The sequence below is a fragment of the Silurus aristotelis genome (genome assembly GCF_946808225.1).
Source record: "Silurus aristotelis genome assembly, chromosome: 2".
Lineage (NCBI taxonomy): Eukaryota > Metazoa > Chordata > Actinopteri > Siluriformes > Siluridae > Silurus > Silurus aristotelis.
The window spans coordinates 17,038,308-17,060,822 of record NC_139575.1 but is presented as its reverse complement, the minus strand read 5'-3'; the positions used below and the strand labels follow the sequence as shown (position 1 = coordinate 17,060,822).

Here is a 22,515-nt window from a genome sequence, read left to right as displayed (position 1 = left end):
TGATGCAGCTTTTTCTCAAGTTTCCACTAGTGTGCTCTAGTCATCATTTTCTCTTTCAGTGACCCGGATGTTAGGTAACACACGAATGAATTAATAATCTTAACACTGGAAACAGGAAGGGAAACTTAGCCATCCGTCTTTGACTCATCATTTTCTACTAAACATAAATCGGTGCAAGTGTTCACACCAGCAAAACTAGCTAAAGCTCAAAATATATTATTTTATACCTTATAGACCTTATACCTGCTTAGTTCTAATAAAGTTATACTTCAAAACTGCTACAGTAAAAATATTACCATGATCAAAAAGAAACATTCACATTTTTTTATCATGTTCTCTTTTTATAACCTTCAGACTTTATTTTTGAACCTTTCTGAATATTAAGGACAAGCTGTCTTAGTGCTGGTTATTGCATCAACACTTGTCCAAAAAAAAAAAACTATCCAGGGTTAATATTTCTATTAATAATTCTGCTCGCTGTATAAAGATTAGCCTCTTTAACAAAAGGACCCGGGGCTGGAAGACCGGCGTTTTCACTTATTATTCACCTGTTTACACACAGAGCATTATAAAGATTTAGTAATTTATGCCTAATAAACTACTGGAAAATACAAAATGCTAAATAAAATGGCAGATGTATCAGTTATTGCAAGTATAAATACGCTGTATGACACATTCCACAAATCTTATAAAATATGTGTAAAATAATTTTTTAGCTGGACAATTTGTATGGACAAATGTCAATAATAATGATGTAAATTATGGCACTAAATAAATTAATGTAAATCTGTAGTGATCACATGAGAAATAAGTCTTATTTTATAATGATCACAGTTGAATCAGTTGTGATTCACTAGATGGCTAAAAATGATGTGGACAGCTGATAAATCATATGTGAGCTTGAGGTTTACAGCAAATATCCTTGTATGCTCAGAACGTCCTTGTATGCTTAAGCATTCTGAATGCTTTGCCAAGATTGGATCAGAAAAACCCAAGCGGCTGAGTGTACACCAGAGCCCCACCTTGACATCAGTGTGACATCACTAATGGTTGAATCAAGTCCTCACAGCCACACTGGATGCAATTGGAGTAGTATAGATACAAATAAATAATGTCTAGTTTTGAAGGGAATTACATGTGATGGTCAGATTACTTTTGACCATGTCAAAAACGTATGTATTTGTCTCTTTATCTGTTATGTGAGGAAGGCAACCATATTTAAATCCATATTCAAAGCCAATATTTCATATTTCCATTTTTTTCAATCATTAAACCAACTACTGATTTTGCACGAGATGCTCCTTTAAGATAACACAAGCACAAGTGCAGGGCCTGACATCACTTTAACAGGGGTGAAATCTAATCCCCAGATACCCTGCAGCCTGAAGGGCCATTCCACACATCGAAAGATGGATGTAAACAAAAAAAACTAAACAAAAAAAACCCCCACTGTCCTCCTGTTAACCTGGTCACTAAATATATAGTTAATTAAATAGACAGCAACTTCCATCCTTGTTTATTTAGAAACTATCCTGTTACTTCTTTCCCCCATTGGTTATTTGAAACATCATGGTCTATTATTAGCCATGTTGCTTAGTATGGGGCACAGAGGGTTCAGTAAACAGATTTCTCTCACTCTCCCTCCTCCTCCTTGCACTGTCACAGACACAGTGTGTGTATGAAGTGTGTAATAGACGACTTGCCAACTGAAGACAAAGAACACTTGAAGCTTGAAGATCTCTGGTACGGCTCTTCGGTGCATGTCCTGATCTTATCGGTTTAAATAATGTTTCTCTCACTCAGTTATGAGTAATTGAAAAAGCAGGGACAATTCTCTCTGTTTAACCTGAAGGCTTGTTAAGTAGCAGGTATTTTGATGTTATTTTTTAGATATAATAAAAATATATGATATAAAAAAAAATATGCATTATCAATGTAGCACATGATCATGCATGTAAAGAAGAATGTGTCGTTAGTTCAATCTCTGTACTCTGACCTTTCAACAACCTGCTCTAACAGACTGTCACAGATGTGTCCTCTCAAGTAACTGCACCAGCTGAGTTTGTCTTGCTCTGTATTTTGACAGATAAACTGTCCCTGGCTTTTAAAAAAAGACTTCCAGAATGTCTGTTGTTTAATGAAAAACCTTGATTAAGTGGGAAAAAAAAAACAATTCAAAAGAAGAAGTTCTTTCAAGAAGCAGAATGGATCTGAGAGCTAAGCATGGTCTGATGCTGTTGGAACAGCTGAATCGAATGCGTGAAGCCGAACAGTTGACGGATGTGGTACTTATTGCCGAAGGCATCAGCTTCCCATGTCACCGGTCAGTTCTTGCTGCCTTTAGCCCTTATTTCAGGGTCATGTTTACCTGTGGCCTGCGTGAGAGTGCAAACCGCCAAGTGGTACTGAGGGACATGCCAGCGCAAAGCTTATCCCTCTTACTGGAATACATGTACAGCTCCAAGCTTCAACTTTCCCCTGACAATGTGCAGGGTATCTCAGTCGCCGCATTTCTACTACAAATGGATGATGTCTTTAGCCGCTGCCAGATCTATATGACTGACAATATGGATGCCTCCAACTGCCTGGGAATCTATTACTATGCTAGGGATTTGGGGGCTGAAGATTTAGCAGACCAGGCTCAGCGTTACCTCCGTCAGCACTTCACAGAGGTGTGTCTAAACGATGAAGTCCTGGATTTGGAGGCCCATCAACTTGGAGCGTTGCTAGCTTCAGATGACCTTAACATCAGCCGAGAAGAAACCATTCTCGACTTAGTGCTGAGATGGGTCAAACATTGCTCAGTCGGTGTGAGTCTGTGGGAAGAAAATCGTGCCAGTCAGCTACCGGAACTCCTACAGAAGGTTCGCCTTCCACTGGTGAGTGTCAGCTACCTGAAGGAGACACTGCGTCGCAACACAGCGTTACTGGCTGATGCAGAATGTTTACAGATGATGGAGGATGCAATTGAAGCAGCAGGTCTGCATCCAGGGGCTCCAGCCCGAAGACTGAAGTTACGCTATGGCATGGAAACGACCGATCTACTGCTTTGCATTGGCAATGATAACGGAGGAATACGCTCACGCTACGGAAGCTATTCAGATCGCAGTTTCTGCTACGCTCCTTCCACTGGCCGCACATTGTTTATCACTTCCCCGCGATACGGTGACGCCCTTGGATATGTATGCGCAGGCGTCGTCACCGAACGCAATGCTATTATTGTTGCTGGAGAATTAGGGCCACGAAGGTTGGCAAGACAAAAGGAGAAGAATGTGGAGATTTTCAAGTAAGGCTCATATGATTATGAAATAATGTAATATGTCCTTCACATATAACACACTCAGTGTCCACATTTTCAGGAAAACCTTGCCTCATGCAATTATCCAGTCATGTGTCAGCAGTTCAATGAATACTTTCCTGTGGATGCAGGTCAAGAAATTTAGTTAATGTTCACAACATCGGGACGGTGGAAAAATATGACCACAGTGACACTAACCATGAAATGGTTGTTAGTGTCCAGTGGCCTTGGTTTCCACAAAGAATAATCTCTAGATTTTACAAAGAATTGTGCAAAATAAATTCAGTCAGTAGCTGGACAGATATGTTTTGTTGTAAAGAGAGGAAAGAGGAGACATGCTGACTGGTTTAAACTTACAGAAAGACTTTGGCAGCTGTGGTGAGAACATGCCAAATCTACATCAATAAAAGACTACACTGAAAAGTGCACAGTAGTAAATAAAAAATAAAAAAAATAGAGCCTGTTATGTCCTGAGTTTTCAGTGTACATTAACTAAAGCTCTTGAACTCTACCTTAATTAGCAAGGGTATAGCTGTTCCCACTAATGTCATTTTTCTGATAAAAGACTGCATTTTTAGCAGTCTACCCTAATATTGGTTAGTTGAGAAACAGTCCTAGCAAAGCCTATTAGGGAATTGGGCTCTGCTTTGCAAAATTGACTACCCGCTCTACCCCCGATTCATTTACTGGGACAGAAAATTGTTTTCTGCAGTCAGACATTAAAATCTTTTTAAATCAGTCAAAAAATATTATTATATCAATCATTTGCGTTCAATAAATGCTTTTGAGAGTATGGTATAAACAATGATTTATTCAGACTTCAAATACTTTTCTTTTACTTATTAATATTATTTCTTTTTAGATATAATGAGGAAGCTCAGGGTAGTTGGAAGCACCTGAGTTCCACAGAATACCGTGACTCATATGCCCTGAGTTCCCTGGGTGAGAACCTGTACCTTATAGGGGGTCAGATGATGCTGAAGAATCAGTACCTCATCACCAACAGTGTTGCACGCTGGTCTTTACAGGGCGGTCCATGGCGCAGTGCTGCTCCTTTACCAATGCCCTTGGCCTATCACAGTGTAGTCCGGATGAAAAACTGCCTTTATGTGCTTGGGGGAAGGACACCACAGGTTAGTGTATTTTACAAGGATTTTAAGATGTCCCACTCGGACATTGACTCGGATTGTCTTTGAAGTGTGTGAGAATAAAGACAATACTAAAATGTACAGTGCTTGTTTATTCCACTATCAAATTACACTGAGAAAGAAAAGTATTTGTCAGTCTGTAACTCTACTCTGTTTCTGTCTCTATTAAACTGCACCTGTTGTGACGTGTCTTGTGAATGACAGACATATCATACCGATGATGAGCCTGACCGTATGAGCAACCGCTTGCTTGTGTATAACCCAGAGGACAACAAGTGGAACGAGCTTTGTCCTATGAAATATTCCAAATATCGCTGCAGTGCAGTGGCACTCAATGGGGAGATATATGTTGTAGGTGAGTATATTACAGTGAATAAAATAACTAAATATTAAACACATTTATTTGTAACAGTTTACTGAGACCAAAGTTAACATGGCAACAAACATTAAAACAACATATTCAATTAAAATACTACACCAGTGCACTAACTTAATTTTGCAAAGTATAAATATTGCAATTACAAATTACATGTATCATTGTTATTATTAGTATTTATTAGTGTCAATATTGTGGTGAAAAATATCCAACTTTTACCCTAATTTTTTCCCATTTAATTTGTTGACCTGGTTTTGAAGCAATAACAAAAATTGCATTGTGTAAAGTTCAACTGTAAGCATTGAACACTAAATGGAACAGCTCTAATTTTTCTTCTTATCTAAAGTCCGACATCTGCCCTGCAGGTGGTATTGGATGTGAGGGTGTAGATCGCGGACAGTCGCGCCGCTGTCTTGACGCAGTGGAAATCTACAATGCTGATGGGGGTTTCTGGAGGGATGGCCCTCCTTTACCGTGGTCGCTTTTATCACTGCGAAGCAATGCACCAAATGCTGGTGTAGTGGATGGAAAACTATATGTTTGTGGATACTATAAAGGAGCAGGTAAAGCATGATTTAAACATTTATCAAGATGTACATTTTCTGTCCCTATAAACAGCACACAGATATCAATTTCACTTTAAAAAAAAAAAAAGTTAATTAAATATATAATAATTATCATGTCTATAATCATAAAAATCTCTTTAGACCGCCATGACATCATCACCAAAGATATAATGCAGTTGGATCCATGGGAGAATGAGTGGACTGTGGTGGTTAAACAGGCTGTGATGCACGACAGTTATGATGTGTGTATGGTGGCGAACCTTAACCCGCGAGGACTCATGCCCCCTCCATCAGACTTGGTGGATGAATAACAAAAAATATTAATGTAAGAGAAAAGCAAATGCAGAGATACATTTAAGAATTTGCACATTTAAGTGTTTTCACAAAATTGAGTTTTCCACAGCTGTACATAGAGATTGTGTTTTATTCATGTAAGGCTGAAGTAAAAGGTGAACATGCTGGTACAAATTAGTGCTGATTTATCTTTCTTAGACTAATGGACTATTTTGAACTGCATTTGCAAACAGATAGTAGCCATTAAACGTTTTATTTTTAGGAACACAACTGTTTTATGACATGTGAATGTAAAAGATGACAAATAAGCTCACAACATTTACTTCTGTGTCAAGCAACTAAAGATAAAATGCCATTTTTAATAATTAGCATGCTCAAGTAATAAGTTCTTTGGTTGCAGTCAATATAATAATGCTCTATAAATGAATTCTTCAGTTGTATTAGAGATGCTTTCTTCACAACATTGTTTTGCACTGTAAATTCTGTTGTACATCTGACACTGCCTTTCTTGTCTAAATATTACTGTAGCCATGTTTTTGCCATTGCAATGCAAAACAAAAAACAGAAACCAATATATTCAAAAAATCATGTAAGAATTAAGTTCCTGGCTACACGGGGAGTACAAAAATACACCAAATAGAACAAAAATAAAAAATGCACACATAGTATATAACTTAAAAATCATCACATATAAGATTGACAAAATGGAAGGCAGTGTCTTTGGGAATCAGAAGAAATGTACTGTGGAACTATAATTACCTTAAATGTATAGTTTTACAGAAAACAAACAAAAAAACCCATTCTGAACTAAGTTTGAAAAAAAGTGTGTTTTGTGTTTTTGAATGAGCTCAAATGTAACATGCATTGAATTAATCAGAGTCACTAATGAAGTCAAAGAGCTGCCAGGTAACCCTCTGTCTCTGCCTAGTATTAGAGGTTTGCTCAGGCTTCACAGACTTCCATTCAGTTGGCTTGTATTCCACAATCACCTGTGAGCTGTTACTACTCTCAGACCATGACCAGGGATTCTGATGTTGTCCACAATCACTCGTATTCATGAGTCTAGTCGTGCATTGCTGTTGCAGTGGTAGTTGTTTAGCTAAAACAGCTTTGCTGGTTCTCTGTTGGGTATTGACCACTGACTGAGGCACCCTGTTTTCTTGGTCCTCATCATGACTATGTTCAAGGGCAGCACGCCTCTGTGGCAAAATCAACGCTTTCTTCTTTTTCCTGAAGTTCTGACTTCTTTGTGCTCGCTTGGGCACTTTTTTCTCTCTGGGTACTTCAGTCCAGTTTGCTGACTTGTTAGTATTCATATCAATCAAAGACTTTACTGGTTCTACATGCACTGGGGCTTTAGCCATGTAAATCCTCTTAGGATCCTGTACAATAGTAGTGATAGCGCTCGTAGCCACTGGGCTTGGAGAACTGTTGGTAACTGAACGCAGATGGTAAGACCAGCCATTAGGGTCAGACCTTTCAGTTTCTATGCGCCGTTGCTTCTCAAAAGGCTGACTACTTACAAACTGGAAAGATCCTCCTCTGCAAAGATTCCCTGGAGATGTTTTTTTAAAAGGACAAATACACTGGTCTACTTTTTTCACTGAGTAGTTAAAGGGTTGACTAAACATCTTCATGCTTTCATAAGGCTTTTCTTCTGAACCAAAGCAGAACTGAGCTACCAAACCAGGTGATGTCTGAACAGTGCTGTCAATCATACAGACAGGGCTGGGATGAGTTACACTAGAGTGAATAGTCATTATTGTGCCAAGCAGAGACAGAATCTCTGTAAGCAGACTCTGCTCTTTGCTTTGTTCTAGTTTTAGTGATTCCAAATCCTGCTGGAGGCCGGACACGAGTGAGCTCAAGTCTTTTAGGGCTAATGACGTCTGGGTAATGAGATAATAAACAAAGCCTTAGTCAAATTTTGCTGATGTAAAAAGAAACTAGTCCATGTGTTAATTCCTGTGTGTCTCATATTTTAATTATATTAAATTTGGTTTAACAGTAACAATAATGTTGTATTTCGATTCACACTTATATATTAATGCTTTTAAGTGTTCAATAATAACAGCTTATTCACAAGAATTCATTATTCAACAAATAAATGTCTAATTGTTCTATGGTAAAGTTTTCTTTAAAGAAAGTTTACTTAACATTTATGGATGTCAAGTTTTCTATTTTAGGGATAGAGATCATTGGCACTCTAATGCTTTATGGTTTACTTTTATATAATATATTTTTTACATTTTGAAAATAAAAACCCAGTAAAAAATTATTTTAACCTAAGACCAAGCCTCTAACCGATATTTAACTGTAAGATCAGCTTCTGCAGCAAACCAGCTATAATGACTTAAGGAGCACCTGCCTTTTAAGCATTTTTATAGTTGTCATACTGAATAAATCATAAGTACATCTCAGATTCCCTTTCAGATATTGTTTACCTTCTCCTCATTGTCCTTAATCTCTCTTTGCGTCTGGCTCATCAGCAGTTCAGTCTGATTTGAAATGCTCTCCTTTATGGTGGTAAAATATTCCTGAACTGCAATATAAAAGGTAAAGCACTGAACATGTAAAATTTTTTATTAAAACAAAAACACAAGTAAAACTTGACACCAATGGCATTGATGGGGATGAGTTGACCTATACATGTGAAAATATAATAAATATGTTCAAATCTATGTAAAATCTATGTACAGTAACATTCAAAACAGACTAATAAATTACATAAAATATTTTCAAAAACTATTTAATTAATGTATTATTCATTTAAAGTAGTAAATAAAAAAATTAATGACAAGTAATTCACAGTTTCTGTTGAGTTTACTTTACTTTACAGTACATGTATATGTAAAAGGAGGGAGTCAAAACCTTGTGATTTTTTTTGTTACTCGCATGGAGTCATAGAACGTAACCCCCGCGAGTATCGAGGTTGCACTCTATAGTCAAATCTATCTAAACATAAACAATAATAAAAATATTTTTAATGATTTTCTATATTTTCTCTGATGGACAAAAAACATCAAATGTCTTTAACAGATGAGACATATAACACACTATTAAAATATTAAATTAAACAATCATTTGTACTTGTTTTTTTTAAATGATCCATTCCTTCAGCCACAGCTGCTCTGGTTATGTCACAACTTCCATCAATGCAGTTCAGAAAAGACTTTTTGATCTGATAAAAGACAAACAAAAATAAATATATCTAAGCCATACATAAAATAATGCGATTTACTTACTTAAGAAGCACCTCTACCTTTATCACTTACATTTTCCAGACTTTCATGCAACTGTCGGACTCCAATGAGAATTTCACTGTATAAATCAGAAGACATTTGCTTTGAAATCATAAATTGCAGCACAGGTTTTAAAAGTTTATAATACAATATTTTCGGAATTAAAAGTGAATGCCATTTTACATCTTTTGTACCATTGGAAATGTTTTAACTATGCTTTAATGGCATATTAAATTAGTTACATTTGAATATATTAATATTTAATATAGATTTAATATTATTATTATTATTATTATTATTAAACTTATTTTTTAAACAAGGGACAGAAAGTACGTATAAAAGTCGCTTACGTCTCTTTGGCTTTTCTTTTCTCCTCTTCAAATCTGTCTAACATACCCATGGCTCTACCACATGAAATGTTGGATACTTTGCTATCACCAAACAGCGTTGGTTTAGCGTGATAGATGGCTGACACCTTTGTTTCATTTATCTGTTAAAATGAATGTTAAAACACAGCACAGCCTTTTAATAAGAACAGTTCAAATAAAGGGTTTATATTTACATTTCATCTTTGCTGGTGTGGCTTTTACTTTTATTCACCATTACAACAACTACAAGAAGCAAACTGCACAGCCAAAGTGGTAAAATTGGCATCTGAAAGAATAGATCATCCAAAAAGACATGACACCATACTGTGACCAAGTACAAGTGTACACTCTCTCTCTCCACGTTATTTGGAATGCCTAAAAATCATTCATGCATCTAATGAGGCAATCATATGACAGAAATGTTTGATAAGAGAGGTCAGTGAAAATGCTAAATTGGTTTAAGCTGCAGGAAGGATATAGCAACTTCAATAAATACTCCTCACAACCATGTTGAGCAGAAACGCATCTCATTTCACCGAGGTGTTTCTGCCTCTACTTACAGGATATTTCTTCTTTTTTTGCACCTACAGTATCTGTATAAACTCATAAAGTCTATCAAAAATCTATTAAGAAAAAAAAAAAACTATAAACAGATTTGGGTAATGATCGAAAGTTACAAAGATGCCACTTCTCCTTTGTTCTGATGTTTGACATGAATATGAACTGAACCTGTTGACCTGTAGCTGTATGGGTTTGCCAGTGTTCAATCCTGAGCTTGTGTACCTGAGCTCGGTGTGCAGGGTGTGAACAATTTACACAGTATAATTAGCAAACCTAGCCTCATAATAGAAAAGAAAGTCTGAACAATCATATAAATGAATAAACAGAGTGATTCACTGATGAACAAAAGGTTTGCATCAGAACAGACCATGTAGCGAAGACGTCACCGTATATCTTGTACAGTTACATAATAAAACATTAACCTTCTCTATAGGTAGCTTTTACAAGGAGAGTCACAGATCATGTATATTAAACGGTACCTCCTGTGAGGCCTGTCGAGAGCCCCTGGACTGTCCACTTATCTCCTGAGAAAAGCTTTGAGAATTTTCAGGCCAGTTTTGAGATCCAAACAGAAACTGGGAGTCAGGCAGGTTCGAGTAGTCACTGGCAGCAACTCCCTTCCCTGCTTTTGCACCCCTATGAAATAATGCAACTCATTAACAATATGTTTAATACACTATATGGACAAAATTATTGATACACCTGATTTTCTTTTTCCATTCATATGTGGTTCTTCTCCAAACTGTTACCACAAAATTGAAGGCATACAATTGTATATAATGTGCAGTATTAAGATTTTCCTTTTGCTTTTAAGGATGAATTGGGCCTCCTCACTCCAAAATCTAGTGGAACATCTTATCAGAAGAGTGGACATTATTATAAGTTTAAATGGGGATTAAATGTGGAAGGGGATGTTCAAAAAGCACATATGAATTTAATGGTCTAGTGTCGACAATCTTTTGTCCATACGGGTAGTCGACGACTTACGACCACTATTGGGCCCGACAGACCGGTCGTAAGACGGTCGTAAGTAGAGTAGGCTATATGTACAGTACTGTAAAATGATGCCGGAAGCTGGTACGCACTGTCGTACGCCGCGGCTAGCGATTGTGGTCGTAAAGTAAAATGGTCGTAAGTCGACGACTACCTGTATACTGTATGTCACTTGCTGATAATCCTCTAGATGTAAATGTATAATTCAGACTTACACAGAGTTCATTGAGATATTCAAAATATCCTTGACATTCCAAATGTTGGGCTTCATGTGTCCGTGTTCCTGTAAAATTAATACATAGAAAATATTTTATGCGCTATTTATCGTTGTACATCGGCTAAAGTAGTTAGCTAGCAATACAATGCTATTATTAGCATTTCAGATTTATCTCTATTGCGCACCTTCGCTACAGTTTACTTTGCCCGCTATTTGTTTAATTTATCATTTACCTATTTCCCCTCCGTGCTTACTAATTCATAATTTGGGTACACAACAGCATTCGTGTGTTATATAGTGTAAAACTCACTGAATGTGTCTGAAACCGTTTAATGACTGCAGTTTGTAGAAGCTGCAACTCCTGAAGTAACTTTAGATGAGGGGCTCTGTGTGCGCGCGCGCCCTCCTGTGTGGGTTTAATGCACTGCAGGCTTTGAGATGGCGCTCTACTTGTCATGTATTGGGATTGCTGTGGTTGTTACCAGTGTCCGTCGCTAGAGGGTGCTAGAACAGAGGAGAATAAAGTGTTATGTTGTGAGTAAAGAAAGGAAGTACATAAAAGGTGCTTGGAAAATGCACAGGTGTGTGTAGTTAATTTATTATGGGCAGAGATGTTACACTACCGTGTGTACAACTTTCTTGACGGAAATGACAGAAAATCTCCTATTTATCTTCATAACCTCCTCAGCACTTTATTAAGAACATTGTACTAATAATGCATATGTCCCCCCTTTGCCCTCTAACAAGTTTATTGAATCAGTTGTTAATTTGAGATATTCTGGTTCATGTTGACATGATTGCATCACACAGTTCTTACAGATTTTACAGGTGCTCTTTCATGTTGTAAATCTCCTGTGCTACTACATAATGCATACAGAATAATTGATTAGGATTAAAGTAATATAGTATTCTTGTATGAAAGTGTGCTAAGAAAACATCAACAACAACAAAACAAATCTGGTTAATTTCTGACCTTATTCTGACCTAGCAGAAATAACAATTCATCAGACAATGCTACAGTCCCACAGACTTATTCTGTCAAGTTTTGGTGAGTCTGTGCCTTTTCCAGCTTCGGATTTCTGTTATTTGGTATATCTACCTCAAGGTTTTGAAATGTTTCGCATTTAATGATGCCTTTTTCTGCAAATACAACTTTTGAGTTTGATTTCCCTATGTTTCTATCCACAGAGGTGTGGCTCTGTTGTAGTTTCTGTTTGTTTGTTTGTTTGTTTGTGCACCACACTGAGTAAACTCTAGAGCAGGGCTCACCAACCTTTTTGACACCGAGAGCTACTTCTTGGGTACCGACTAATGTGAAGGGCTACCAGTTTGATACACAATTCTGAAATAACAAAATTGCTCAATTTACCTTTAATTATATGTTAGATAAATATCATTAATTATTAATATGGGACCAAAACTCAAAGCACACTTTAGGTCGCGGGCCGAAGAGTATAAACATTTATTAAACACACTAAAACAATGTTAAAATGTAAAAAATCTCCTGTCAAAATTATACAAGTTAGAAATATGAACATGCTGCAAAAAAACCCGTAACAAATCAATAGAAATTGTGCTTTTATGTAAACGTTAAAATAACAACAAATCAAAACAACCAGATTTATTTGCTCTTATGCCATTTTATAAAAAATAATCTTAAACTTTAAAGAACTTAAAAGATTTAGCTCTCCATAAAAATATCTCCTGTTAAACACCAGACGTCTCACAGCTTCATCATGCAGCTCTTCAGAAACTCTCCCTCAGTAAATAACCGGCTGATGTGACTCTGATTTCTCTGTTTTCACACCAGCTTCATTTTGTGATTTTGCTCAGGTTAAAAACGTCTTCTGAAATGTCAGATTCTTCTTTAACTTCTTTCTGTATCTTCTGCTCTGCATTGAGGTTTTTCAGCTTTTCTTGATGTTTTGTCTCGTAGTTCCGTCTTAGAAACCCATCGGTTTTGAAAGGCTCTGTTTTCAGAATCAACTTTTCTCTTCGCCACTGTGAGGCGCTGTTTCACAATAACTGTACAATAGGGTTAAAAAGATCAACAGAAGCTTGACTTGATTGACGCTGGAATGTTCCCAGGTAGTCTAGCGTTCGGTAAGGCAGCTGAAGCGCTGCATTATGGGATCTGTAGTTTGGGTTATCAGCGCTTCATATCGCCGGGACATTAATAACAATAATAATAGATCTTTATAAAATCATCTCGTGGACCAGATATAATTGTACGTCGGGCCGGATTTGACACTGAGATTCACACCCCTGATCTATGTGTAAACACTGATCATGTTAATGATTTCTCTACTCATGTGGCCCCTGCGGGCGACCATTCTAATGTGTCTGTATCTGTATTCTCTACATTGTATCGCTGCCACAATACTGACAGATTAGATAACTGTATGAATAGGTGTTCCTGATAAAGCATACAAAAAAACCCACATTTAATTATATATTTGGAGAGAGAGAGAGAGAGAGAGAGAGAGAGAGAGAGAGAGAGAGAGAGAGAGAGAGAGAGAGAGAGAGAGAGAGAGAGAGAGAGAGAGAGAGAGAGAGAGACGTTTATTTGTTGAGCGTTTCCATGGCAATGCTTGTACACGGCGGAAGTGTCGAATGTTGATGATGCGCCTAGCACCCTGCGAAGATTAGTATTCCCATATATACTTTTCCAATATTTTTGAGTATCCTTTGACAATAATCACATAACCCAATGGATCCTAAAGTAGAAGATGATCTGCTGGATCTCAGAGCCTCTGAAATCGAGAGTGCGTTAGATGCACAGCCAGATCCACAGCCGGAGGAGAGCACACAGCCTGATTTCGAGATCAAGAACATCGACTGGGTTGCTTGTAAGGACTTTACACTCAGTGTAGGAAAAAAGCAAATCGAGGAGTACATGTGCACCTGGGAGATGAACCCGAAATGGCTGTTCAGCGTTCAGTTCCTGCAGGAGCGTGAACTGGAGTATGAGAAGCAGTTCCTCTACAGGGCGCTGTGGAGCATCCCGACCAGCCGCCGTCCGATACCTGCTCACACAGCGTCGGTCTACTTCACCATCAGCATCTCCAAAATCAAACCACAAACTAATCCTGTGCAAGTCCGATTTCAGCTAGAATTCAGCAAGACCACGCATGTTCCTGGAAAAACGATATTCCGTGAGAAATGGCTGAACGACTCGATTGAAAACAAGTCACTGCTTATGGAAACCATCACTTTTAAGAAATAAAAATACAAGCATGGGGTTTAAATGGACACAAACCAACAAATTGCCATTGAACTGTTTAAACTCTGATTAATGCTAGTTCTAAACATTGAACTAAATTTGTTTATCAAAATTGAATGCATATGCATTTGACCCTGTTATGACTTTAATGTTATTGATAATATAAAGTAGTCTAATAATGAATAAAACCTGACTCCTGGGTTAAATTTTAATTGGTCTGAATCAGTGCTTGCTTAAGATTATGTGTCATGTCACACTTTCTATTGCATGGAGAACTTGAATTACATCAACAAGAGATATTCATCAGACTCTCACCTGCCTTCATTTACACTATGTAATCCATCACATTTTTGATATACACAGTACTGTGCAAAAGTTTTAGGCAGTTGTGAAAAAAATGCTTAAAAATATAAATGTTTACTTTGATCATTTAACAAAATGGAAAGTAATGATCCAAATCAAATGAATATTTGGTGTGACACTTTGCCTGCAAAACAGCATAAGTTTTCTATGCACACTTGCACAGTTTTTGAAGGAAATCTACAGTTCCTGTTTCTTTGTGCTTCTTCAAAATAGTTTGAACAGCACATCTTGAAACCCCAGTCTGCTTTGAAATCCTGGAAGAGACCTTGCTGATGCAGTATAACCACCTTGGGTATGCCGCTGTGCTCAGTTTTGCCATGGTGTATGACCTGAGACATGAAAATGTCTTCCACAACCTCACCTAAGTAGCAGAGTTTGTCTGCTTTTTACTAAGTTTTAAGCCTCCTACATAACTATTTCTGATTCAGTTAATGACTGTGTTTCAACCTACATATGAGATTGATCATCATTAGCACCATTAATAATAATTATACCATTATTTGCTTGGTATAATTGGTTAATCATACACCTGAATAGGATCCTACAAAATCCTTGACTTTGTGTGTGCAAGTGTACAAAGTGTGCAAAAGTAAGGTCACACCATTTTGTAAATTAATATAAATTAAATATATATATATATATATATATATATATATATATATATATATATATATATATATATATATATATATATATATATATATATATAACAATTAATACAGGAATACTATACACGTAGAGGCAAACAAACTTTTATTTTGGCAGGTGAAATGATAAACAGGAAGTGCTTTGATATACAAACGCGTCTTACAAGTTGTGATGTTTGATAAGGTAAGTCGTGTGTTTGCTTTAGCCCGAATAACCCTTAGATTGTGATTGTTTGTCTCGGGATGATTTAATTTTAACAGGAAATGATGCGGTCTGTGAGATTTAAAACACCCGGCACACTTATATTAGCTGTCTAGCCATACTGTTTAGAGATGCTAGAGAGATGTTGAGGTTATGTAGCTGATTTGGCTAAATGCTAAAGGTATCCCGCACTAACTCTGGGTAGGATAAAGCATGGCTGTATGAGAACAAGCACAGGTCATCATGTGTATCAGTCAGACACGTGTGATGGGCAGTATGACTTGTATTTAAGCGCCAATGCACTAGGCGTCATAGAGATCTACATACTGCACACATGATCTTCCAATAGCACTGATCACACCAGTATTAATACTGGGAATGTGGTTAAACCAGTAGACTTTGGCTCCGAAGGTCGCAAGTTCAAATCACAGCCACACCAAGCTGCCACTCATGGGCCCCTAAGAAAGGCCCCTAACCTATATTTGCTCACTTGTATGAATGAGATAAATGTATGTCTTTCTGGATAAGTGCATCTGCCAAATGCCATACATGTAAATGTAAATATCACCTGCAGGACCTGCATCACAATGATTAGAGTCTACTACATCATCGGGGTTGCACTTTTTGCTTTAGAAATTCCAGAAATCCAGGTGTGTGTTTTGCAGTTTTGCATTTTTTTAATAAGTCTTTTATCACATGCAAAATGTATTTAACACAGTCAACCAACATACAGTAGGTTATACATACAAGAGTCAAAGTTATCAACCACATCATTGTGTTCATGCATCAGGTGAAGTAATCGTGTATGAGACCAATCACTATAGAATATGTCAGTTGTTGAAATGTTTGTGTTCTAGGCTCTACTAGAAAACCCGGATGATTGCTGTAGAAGAACGCAGAAAACGAATGAAACTTGTGGGTACTATTTTTTACTGTGGTACTCGTTTATCTGGTGTTTTCACAAATGCGTTCACTTCCTTTTCATAGCAGAATGCATTTTTTTATTTTTTACAATATGCACACATGATGTGAATGCTGTTGTAGTGGAAAATTTAGGTTTTGAGATTTGGGACATAAGATGCTGTGAATTTTTAAACAGCTTTACATATGAAATGAAACATGATGCATCAGATTTTTGTGCTGATGTGCTCTGTGTGTTTTATGCCAAACGTGATGCTCTGCATTATGGCCATTATGTTTTTTTTTTCTTGGTGTGCTTTCATTTTCACATGTAACTTTAAGTTTAATATTACATGAAAGTACATATCCATAAAATCATCCAATGATGACGTTTGTTGTCCACAAGGGTGTCCCCAAGTGGAGAACAGCACTGTTCGGTGTGTGAAGTGTGACACTTTGACTTCAGATCTGTGGAACCTGACACTGTGTAACACCTGTAAGTGTCTGGCGAGGTAATACAAGGTGATACATATGAAGGTTTTATTTATATAAATTAATTCTAATAAATGGTTGTTGGAGAGTAGCAGAGAGATTGTGCATGTGAATTATTTGCGTCTGTGCCACGTCAGCTATTTTATTCTGTATGAGACTGTAGCTGTAGGTTATTATTGTCACATAGCGAATTTACAGTGGTGAGTAAATGACTGGAACACGTTGTGCATTCAACGGTTTGAATGTACACATTCCAGCCAATCAGAATTAAGTACTTAAACTGATCATGGTGTGGAAAATATATTACTGTCACTGGCTTTCATGTTTTGCAAAGCATAGCATGACCCATTTTTGGCTTGTGGCTTGTTTAGTTTTTTTCAGTTGTAATAATTAGTCTCCTATTTTTTTTGTCTTTTTTTTGTACTAGCAGTCAACGGTACTGCAATATCCACAATAATCAATATAGGTGAGTTTATACCATCTCAACTTTTAATAACATTTGGCTGTAACTGCATACTATTAATTCAATGCAATCATATTTTCTATGTATCGCTTGGAGCTTTCAGCAGTTTTAGCAGTTGGATAGCTTGCAGTTCTACACCAAGCCAGTAGTGCAGATGTGGATATAATGCCTCAAAAATTACACATAATTTTAATAAAGTAGATTTTTGACATGTCGTGTAACGCGGGAGAATTTTGCACGTCAAGTCCTTTTACATGTTTTCTTTGTATTGGCAGGTGGTCCAGGTGTAGCAGCGTCTGTTCTTTTGGGCACTTTGTTCATCAGTCTCTTCCTCATTCTCTCTGTTGCTTCTTTCTTCTACCTCAAACGCTCGAACCATCTTCCTGGTGTCTTCTATAGACGCAAAGGTAATAAAATAGAAATAATCCAAGTTATAGGATTATGCACACCCCATAGGCTGAAATATAAGACATCTTTCTCTAAATTGTTGGCTGAGCTCATTCATTAATACGTTTGGTAAATGTTTGATCTATGACAATATTGAAAGTGTGTTTTTACTCTCCACTAGCTTTTATTCTTCAACCAAGTGAAACGGTAAGCTTTTGAAAATCTGCATCTTAAATTACACATTTTCTTGTTTTTGCCCTGTAATTTATTACAAAAATTATTTAAAAAAATTATCAAATGATTTTTTCCCCCCAGGCTGTTATGATGCCTGCTACATCATCCTCAGGTAAGGAAATCTTTTTCCTTATTGCTTCTTAATTAGAATTATAATGTTATCATGTTATCAGGGCTGTAACTAAATACTAGGAAGAATGTGTAAGTGTATAAGGAAATAAGATAATAAAATGTTGTTGCTTTCTTAGACCAGTAAAGAAGACATCACATTTTATATATGAAACATGGTGATATGTGCAAATGAGAAAAATCTATATTAGTTTGTATTACTGAAAGCGATAGGCAAACTTAAGGCAAGACAAATCTATCTACAGATAGAAATGACATGACCAATAGCATCTCAGAATGTAATAATCAAGCAGTATCAGATAAACAAGAGTGGTGGTGGTGTAGTGGTTTGCTCTGGGAAAATGACAGCTGTGCTGATATTCAGTACAACAGAACAACTGTGAGCATGATATATTAGTACATCAGTTTTATGAACATGAACTTAATATTGAGTAACTCATTTGTTCAGCACATTATGGGTTTGTGTTTATTTTATTGCTCAAGAACATGAAACAAAAAAACATCTCCCAAGAAGACACAGCTGGATAGAGCATTGCATACTGCCAAATTATTTCCAAATAAAAGTTAGATCTATATTGACCTGGATATGTCAGAAACATTTTTGAATTTTTAAAAATGTACTGTATTATGTTAGTCTTAGACCACCATTAGATTTGTTTTCCTAGCAATGGTATAATGACCATACATAATTATTTCTTAGTAAAATACAACCAGAAAATTGGGAAATTTTATTTAGCAGTAAAAGAAAAACAAAAAACATTAAATAAAAACTCCCAGCTGAGATCCCCTTACACTTGAGCAATAGAAGGAACGTAAATGGAACAAAACCCTAGCTCATGCTATTGCTAACAATACCACACATTTGTTTTAATATTTAATGTCAAAATTACCTCTGTAAAAAAGGTCTGTTTCATTTGTGCGAAACATGCTTGAGCATTACATACACAATGTTGTATGAGGTTAATTCATTAGGAGCTACCTAATTAGACCAACTTCAATCACATCCTCACATTCACAATCAAACTTTGACATTCTATTGAAACAGAATTTAATTTGCAATCCAAAGATAAAGTTTAGTCTTGCATAAATGTGAATATTTTTCAAAAAGCCTCAAGCGCATGATACTTTATATAATGTCAGCAGGCAACTGGCAAAGATTTATTGTATTAACTATTGTTTTAAAAACTTTCACATTTAGTGTCTAACATTAGCATTTATCATAACTGTTTGATCTTTACATTGTTTCCTCGTACGATTTATTGTTATTGCATTTTATTGTGCCTAATTAAGTTATTGTTTTATCGTGTTGTTATTGTAATTGTAAAAGCAGGCTTTTTATTGGATGTGCTCCATGGTAAATTATCACTGTTCATTCTTCACAATCTAATACATTATGGAAACATTATGAGATGGGATGTTTCTAAAGAAAGCCAGCTTAGTGATGTCAGAAAATAAAGACTGTACTCAAAAGCAAGCCTATGTACTGTGGGGGCCGAAGTCTTAAAGCCAGCAGTGTTTTGCCTTTTGATGGATGAAGTGTGTTATTTTGTTCATTTGTTCAAATCTGCAGTGCGCAAGCCCAGATACGTCCGGAGAGAACGGCCTTCAGCAGCTGCTGCAGTGGGCAGCAGTGCAACCATGTCAGTGGGACATGTAACAAAGGTGTATAATGTAACTGTCCAGTAAAGATAAGCTCCACAGAGGAAGATGCAACACCAATTACTAGTAATAATGTTTACGCCCCCTTTTTGTGGGCTGAAGATGTGGGTGGTTTTTTTTTCTGTTTCTTTGTTTTTAAATATTCCCTCTTTGTACACAATTTCCCATCCTTGTTTGCACAGAAAAACACGTTTTTTTTTTTAATTTATTTCACTTTTCTTTAAAGACTGCAGTGCATTATGAAAATCTTTTATTTTTTAAAATGATGTTTGTAGGTATTTTCTTAGAATTTGTAACAAATATTTATTACCAATATTTTCATGTCATTCCTTAGTCCGTCAGTCTAAAAGAGTTCCTTAAAGTGAAAAACGTTTGCACATTGTCCTTATTTTTGGACCAAATAGCAGCCATCATCTTTTCTAGGAGTATTTGACCACCTTCTTTTTAGAATAAACAGAATTATATGTATTATCAGAAAAACAGTAGTTGAGTCATTTAGTGGCTCGGATTTTGCAGATGAATGTGAGCCTGATAATGCTGCAGAAGTATTTAGAGAATGTGCCAAATTGTGTAAATATTATACCTTTTGTATGAAGGATTGTATGCACATTTTCCATATAATTGCAATGGGCTGTATTGGGGCTTGTTTAAAGCACCAACTAATAATATAAAAGTCACTCATAAGTTACCTACTGTCCCCTCTGTTAAAGCACTACAATATAGCCAAGTAACAAGCTTTAAAAACACATGATTTAATCTGATTGCACTATTCTATTAACAACATTTACGTTCCCTGTTGGATCCAAACTAACCGAGAATAACAGACTATTGTATTTGTCATGTTTATTTGCCACAGAAACACAGTGTGAGATTTTGAATGTGATCTGTGGTGCTTGTACCATTAAAGTGCCATAAAGAGGCAGTATACACTGTGTTGTCATGAGTTAGGCCTTAAAAAGTGAACTGTTGAATTTTGGGGATATTTATAGGTAGTATTAGAAATATTTATACAATAGATCACTAATTTTAATTAAATCAGATGCATTTAAACAGTCTTGACTGTATTTACTTTTATCCCTTTTTTCTATTTTTTTTTATTTCTTAGTTGGTTTTCTTTAGGATGTGATTGCAATCGGTTGTGGGGTCTACTTTCTATAGTCTTTGGAATAATTGTGTTTTTGGTTGGCTGGGTTTATTAGCAAAAATAAAGGAAATTTAATGAAAAGTGTAGTAGTAGTTGTGGATATTACTATGATTGTAAAGACCCTTAAAGTTTGTAATACTGTTTTATTAGCTGTTGTGCAGCGACTGGTAATCATATACAGATTGTTTATATATTGGAGACGTATGTATTGGAGATGTATTGTATGTTGGTGCTCTACTTGTAATAAATGTGAAGTAAAAGTGTAATGTTTAAAGACATGACATTAATTTCATTTTTTTAATCAACATTAAGTCACTGATGCAAAGCAAATTATGATGACATAGTATACAGTTTAGTTTGCCGCTCAAAAGTGGGATTTATTTATTTATTTATTTATTTATTTATTTAGGAACACTATACTAATTTGAAATATGTTGCTGGTTGAATTTTTTTTAAAGGAAGTATTACATCTAGGCTAATATTTGTGTACTACCTATCTATCTAAAATCATTTACTGGCTCTGTATTGGTAAACATCAAAAATGGTACTAAGAGAATTGCTCAGATCTAATAAGATCCTCTTAGATTCTTCAGCCTTTGCCTGAATTCCCTTCATGGTTATTTTAAAAAAAAATAATTACTATTTGAATGAGACTTTTTGAGCAGTTAAAATTATGTTCACTGACAATAAACTCAAATCAGAAAATTCAAACAAAACCTTTTATTTATTTATTTATTTATTTTGAGAATTGGGTTTTGTGCTATTCTGGCTATATGCCAAAGCTCATGAATTGATAATTGTGTTTAGGCACTAAATACTGAACAAGGAAGCAGTTTGATGGACTTTGAGCTCTTAGTAAACTCAATGCAAAAATACTTCCTTAAAAGCCACCATAAAATCAATGACTAAAGCTGTTAATCAGAGTTTCACCATTAGAGTTTCTTCAAAAATGAAGATAGCAAACGGGTACGTTGTACACAAAGTCAAAAAATATTGTCAGTACATATATGCAATTTTAGTTTCAAACCTGATCAAAGTTCTCCTATTGGAATAATAATAATAATAATAATAATAATAATAATAAAAAAGCCTGTGCTGCAATAACAGCATTCACACAATTAGAAAACTTTTATTTAAACATATTTGTATGCTTATTGTCTAAAACAAAAGAGTTCTTATCACTTGTACCATAGTAGCTAAATACTGTCTTAACCTCTCCAGCCTCATGTGTGTCCGTCTCTTGAAGTTAATAAAACAAAAAAATCTCTGCTTGTTACTGAGAAAAAGAAAAAAGTGAAAAACACCAAAGTTCTTCAATAAATCGAGAAACGTTTCATAAGTCTTGTTAAATACCTTTATTTCTACATAACTAACTGGGAAAGTGGTGGGAAGGTGGTGGGTTATTCAGGGAAAGGCTGTTGTTATTTTTGTGATTCTTGGTAATGGTTTGATTTCCTCAACGGATGTGTTTTTATTATGACGTGTTATCAGTATTTTAGTGTAGTAGGAAATACAGTGGAATGCTGTTGGTGCAGGCTAAATAATCATTAACCAGTGGCTTGTAATGTGTGACCATTATTTATACACGTTTTTTTAGAATTTATGTAAA

The 22,515-nt window shown here is 36.0% G+C and overlaps 3 protein-coding genes across 3 annotated transcripts; 2 read left to right on the top strand and 1 right to left on the bottom strand.

Moving 5' to 3' along the window:
• Positions 1-1,619: 1,619 nt before the first annotated feature.
• kbtbd12 (kelch repeat and BTB (POZ) domain containing 12) lies at positions 1,620-8,427 on the top strand. Its single transcript, XM_083570380.1, has 6 exons — positions 1,620-1,743; positions 2,087-3,286; positions 4,161-4,431; positions 4,651-4,801; positions 5,188-5,385; positions 5,530-8,427. The coding sequence occupies exons 2-6, from the start codon at positions 2,205-2,207 to the stop codon at positions 5,697-5,699; spliced, it is 1,872 nt and encodes a 623-aa protein (XP_083426506.1). The 5' UTR covers positions 1,620-1,743; positions 2,087-2,204; the 3' UTR covers positions 5,700-8,427.
• ccdc36 (coiled-coil domain containing 36) lies at positions 5,919-11,264 on the bottom strand. The gene is made up of 7 exons (XM_083570407.1): positions 11,062-11,264; positions 10,333-10,489; positions 9,275-9,414; positions 8,958-9,003; positions 8,773-8,863; positions 8,127-8,224; positions 5,919-7,571 (listed from the first exon to the last, which is right to left on the bottom strand). Exons 1-7 carry the CDS (start codon positions 11,115-11,117, stop codon positions 6,552-6,554), a joined length of 1,608 nt encoding a protein of 535 aa, XP_083426533.1. The 5' UTR covers positions 11,118-11,264; the 3' UTR covers positions 5,919-6,551.
• Positions 11,265-15,395: 4,131 nt separating this feature from the next.
• On the top strand, positions 15,396-21,169 carry cUnh1orf159 (chromosome Un C1orf159 homolog). Its single transcript, XM_083527164.1, has 9 exons — positions 15,396-15,480; positions 16,073-16,148; positions 16,356-16,413; positions 16,805-16,894; positions 17,318-17,356; positions 17,629-17,760; positions 17,922-17,947; positions 18,056-18,086; positions 19,674-21,169. Exons 2-9 carry the CDS (start codon positions 16,086-16,088, stop codon positions 19,787-19,789), a joined length of 555 nt encoding a protein of 184 aa, XP_083383290.1. The 5' UTR covers positions 15,396-15,480; positions 16,073-16,085; the 3' UTR covers positions 19,790-21,169.
• The last annotated feature ends 1,346 nt before the right edge of the window (positions 21,170-22,515 follow it).

Coding starts and splice junctions, on each gene's coding strand:
- cUnh1orf159 (XM_083527164.1), top strand. CDS start 16,086: ATGATTAGAGTCTACTACATCATCGGGGTTGCACTTTTTGCTTTAGAA. Junction 16,414..16,804: donor GCAGAAAACGAATGAAACTT/GTGGGTACTATT, acceptor GTTGTCCACAAG/GGTGTCCCCAAGTGGAGAAC. Junction 16,895..17,317: donor CCTGACACTGTGTAACACCT/GTAAGTGTCTGG, acceptor TTTTTGTACTAG/CAGTCAACGGTACTGCAATA.
- ccdc36 (XM_083570407.1), bottom strand. CDS start 11,117: ATGAAGCCCAACATTTGGAATGTCAAGGATATTTTGAATATCTCAATG. Junction 8,225..8,772: donor GGATCATTTAAAAAAAACAA/GTACAAATGATT, acceptor TTTATATTGCAG/TTCAGGAATATTTTACCACC. Junction 7,572..8,126: donor TTAAGGACAATGAGGAGAAG/GTAAACAATATC, acceptor CTCATTACCCAG/ACGTCATTAGCCCTAAAAGA.
- kbtbd12 (XM_083570380.1), top strand. CDS start 2,205: ATGGATCTGAGAGCTAAGCATGGTCTGATGCTGTTGGAACAGCTGAAT. Junction 3,287..4,160: donor AAGAATGTGGAGATTTTCAA/GTAAGGCTCATA, acceptor ATTTCTTTTTAG/ATATAATGAGGAAGCTCAGG. Junction 4,802..5,187: donor TGGGGAGATATATGTTGTAG/GTGAGTATATTA, acceptor TCTGCCCTGCAG/GTGGTATTGGATGTGAGGGT.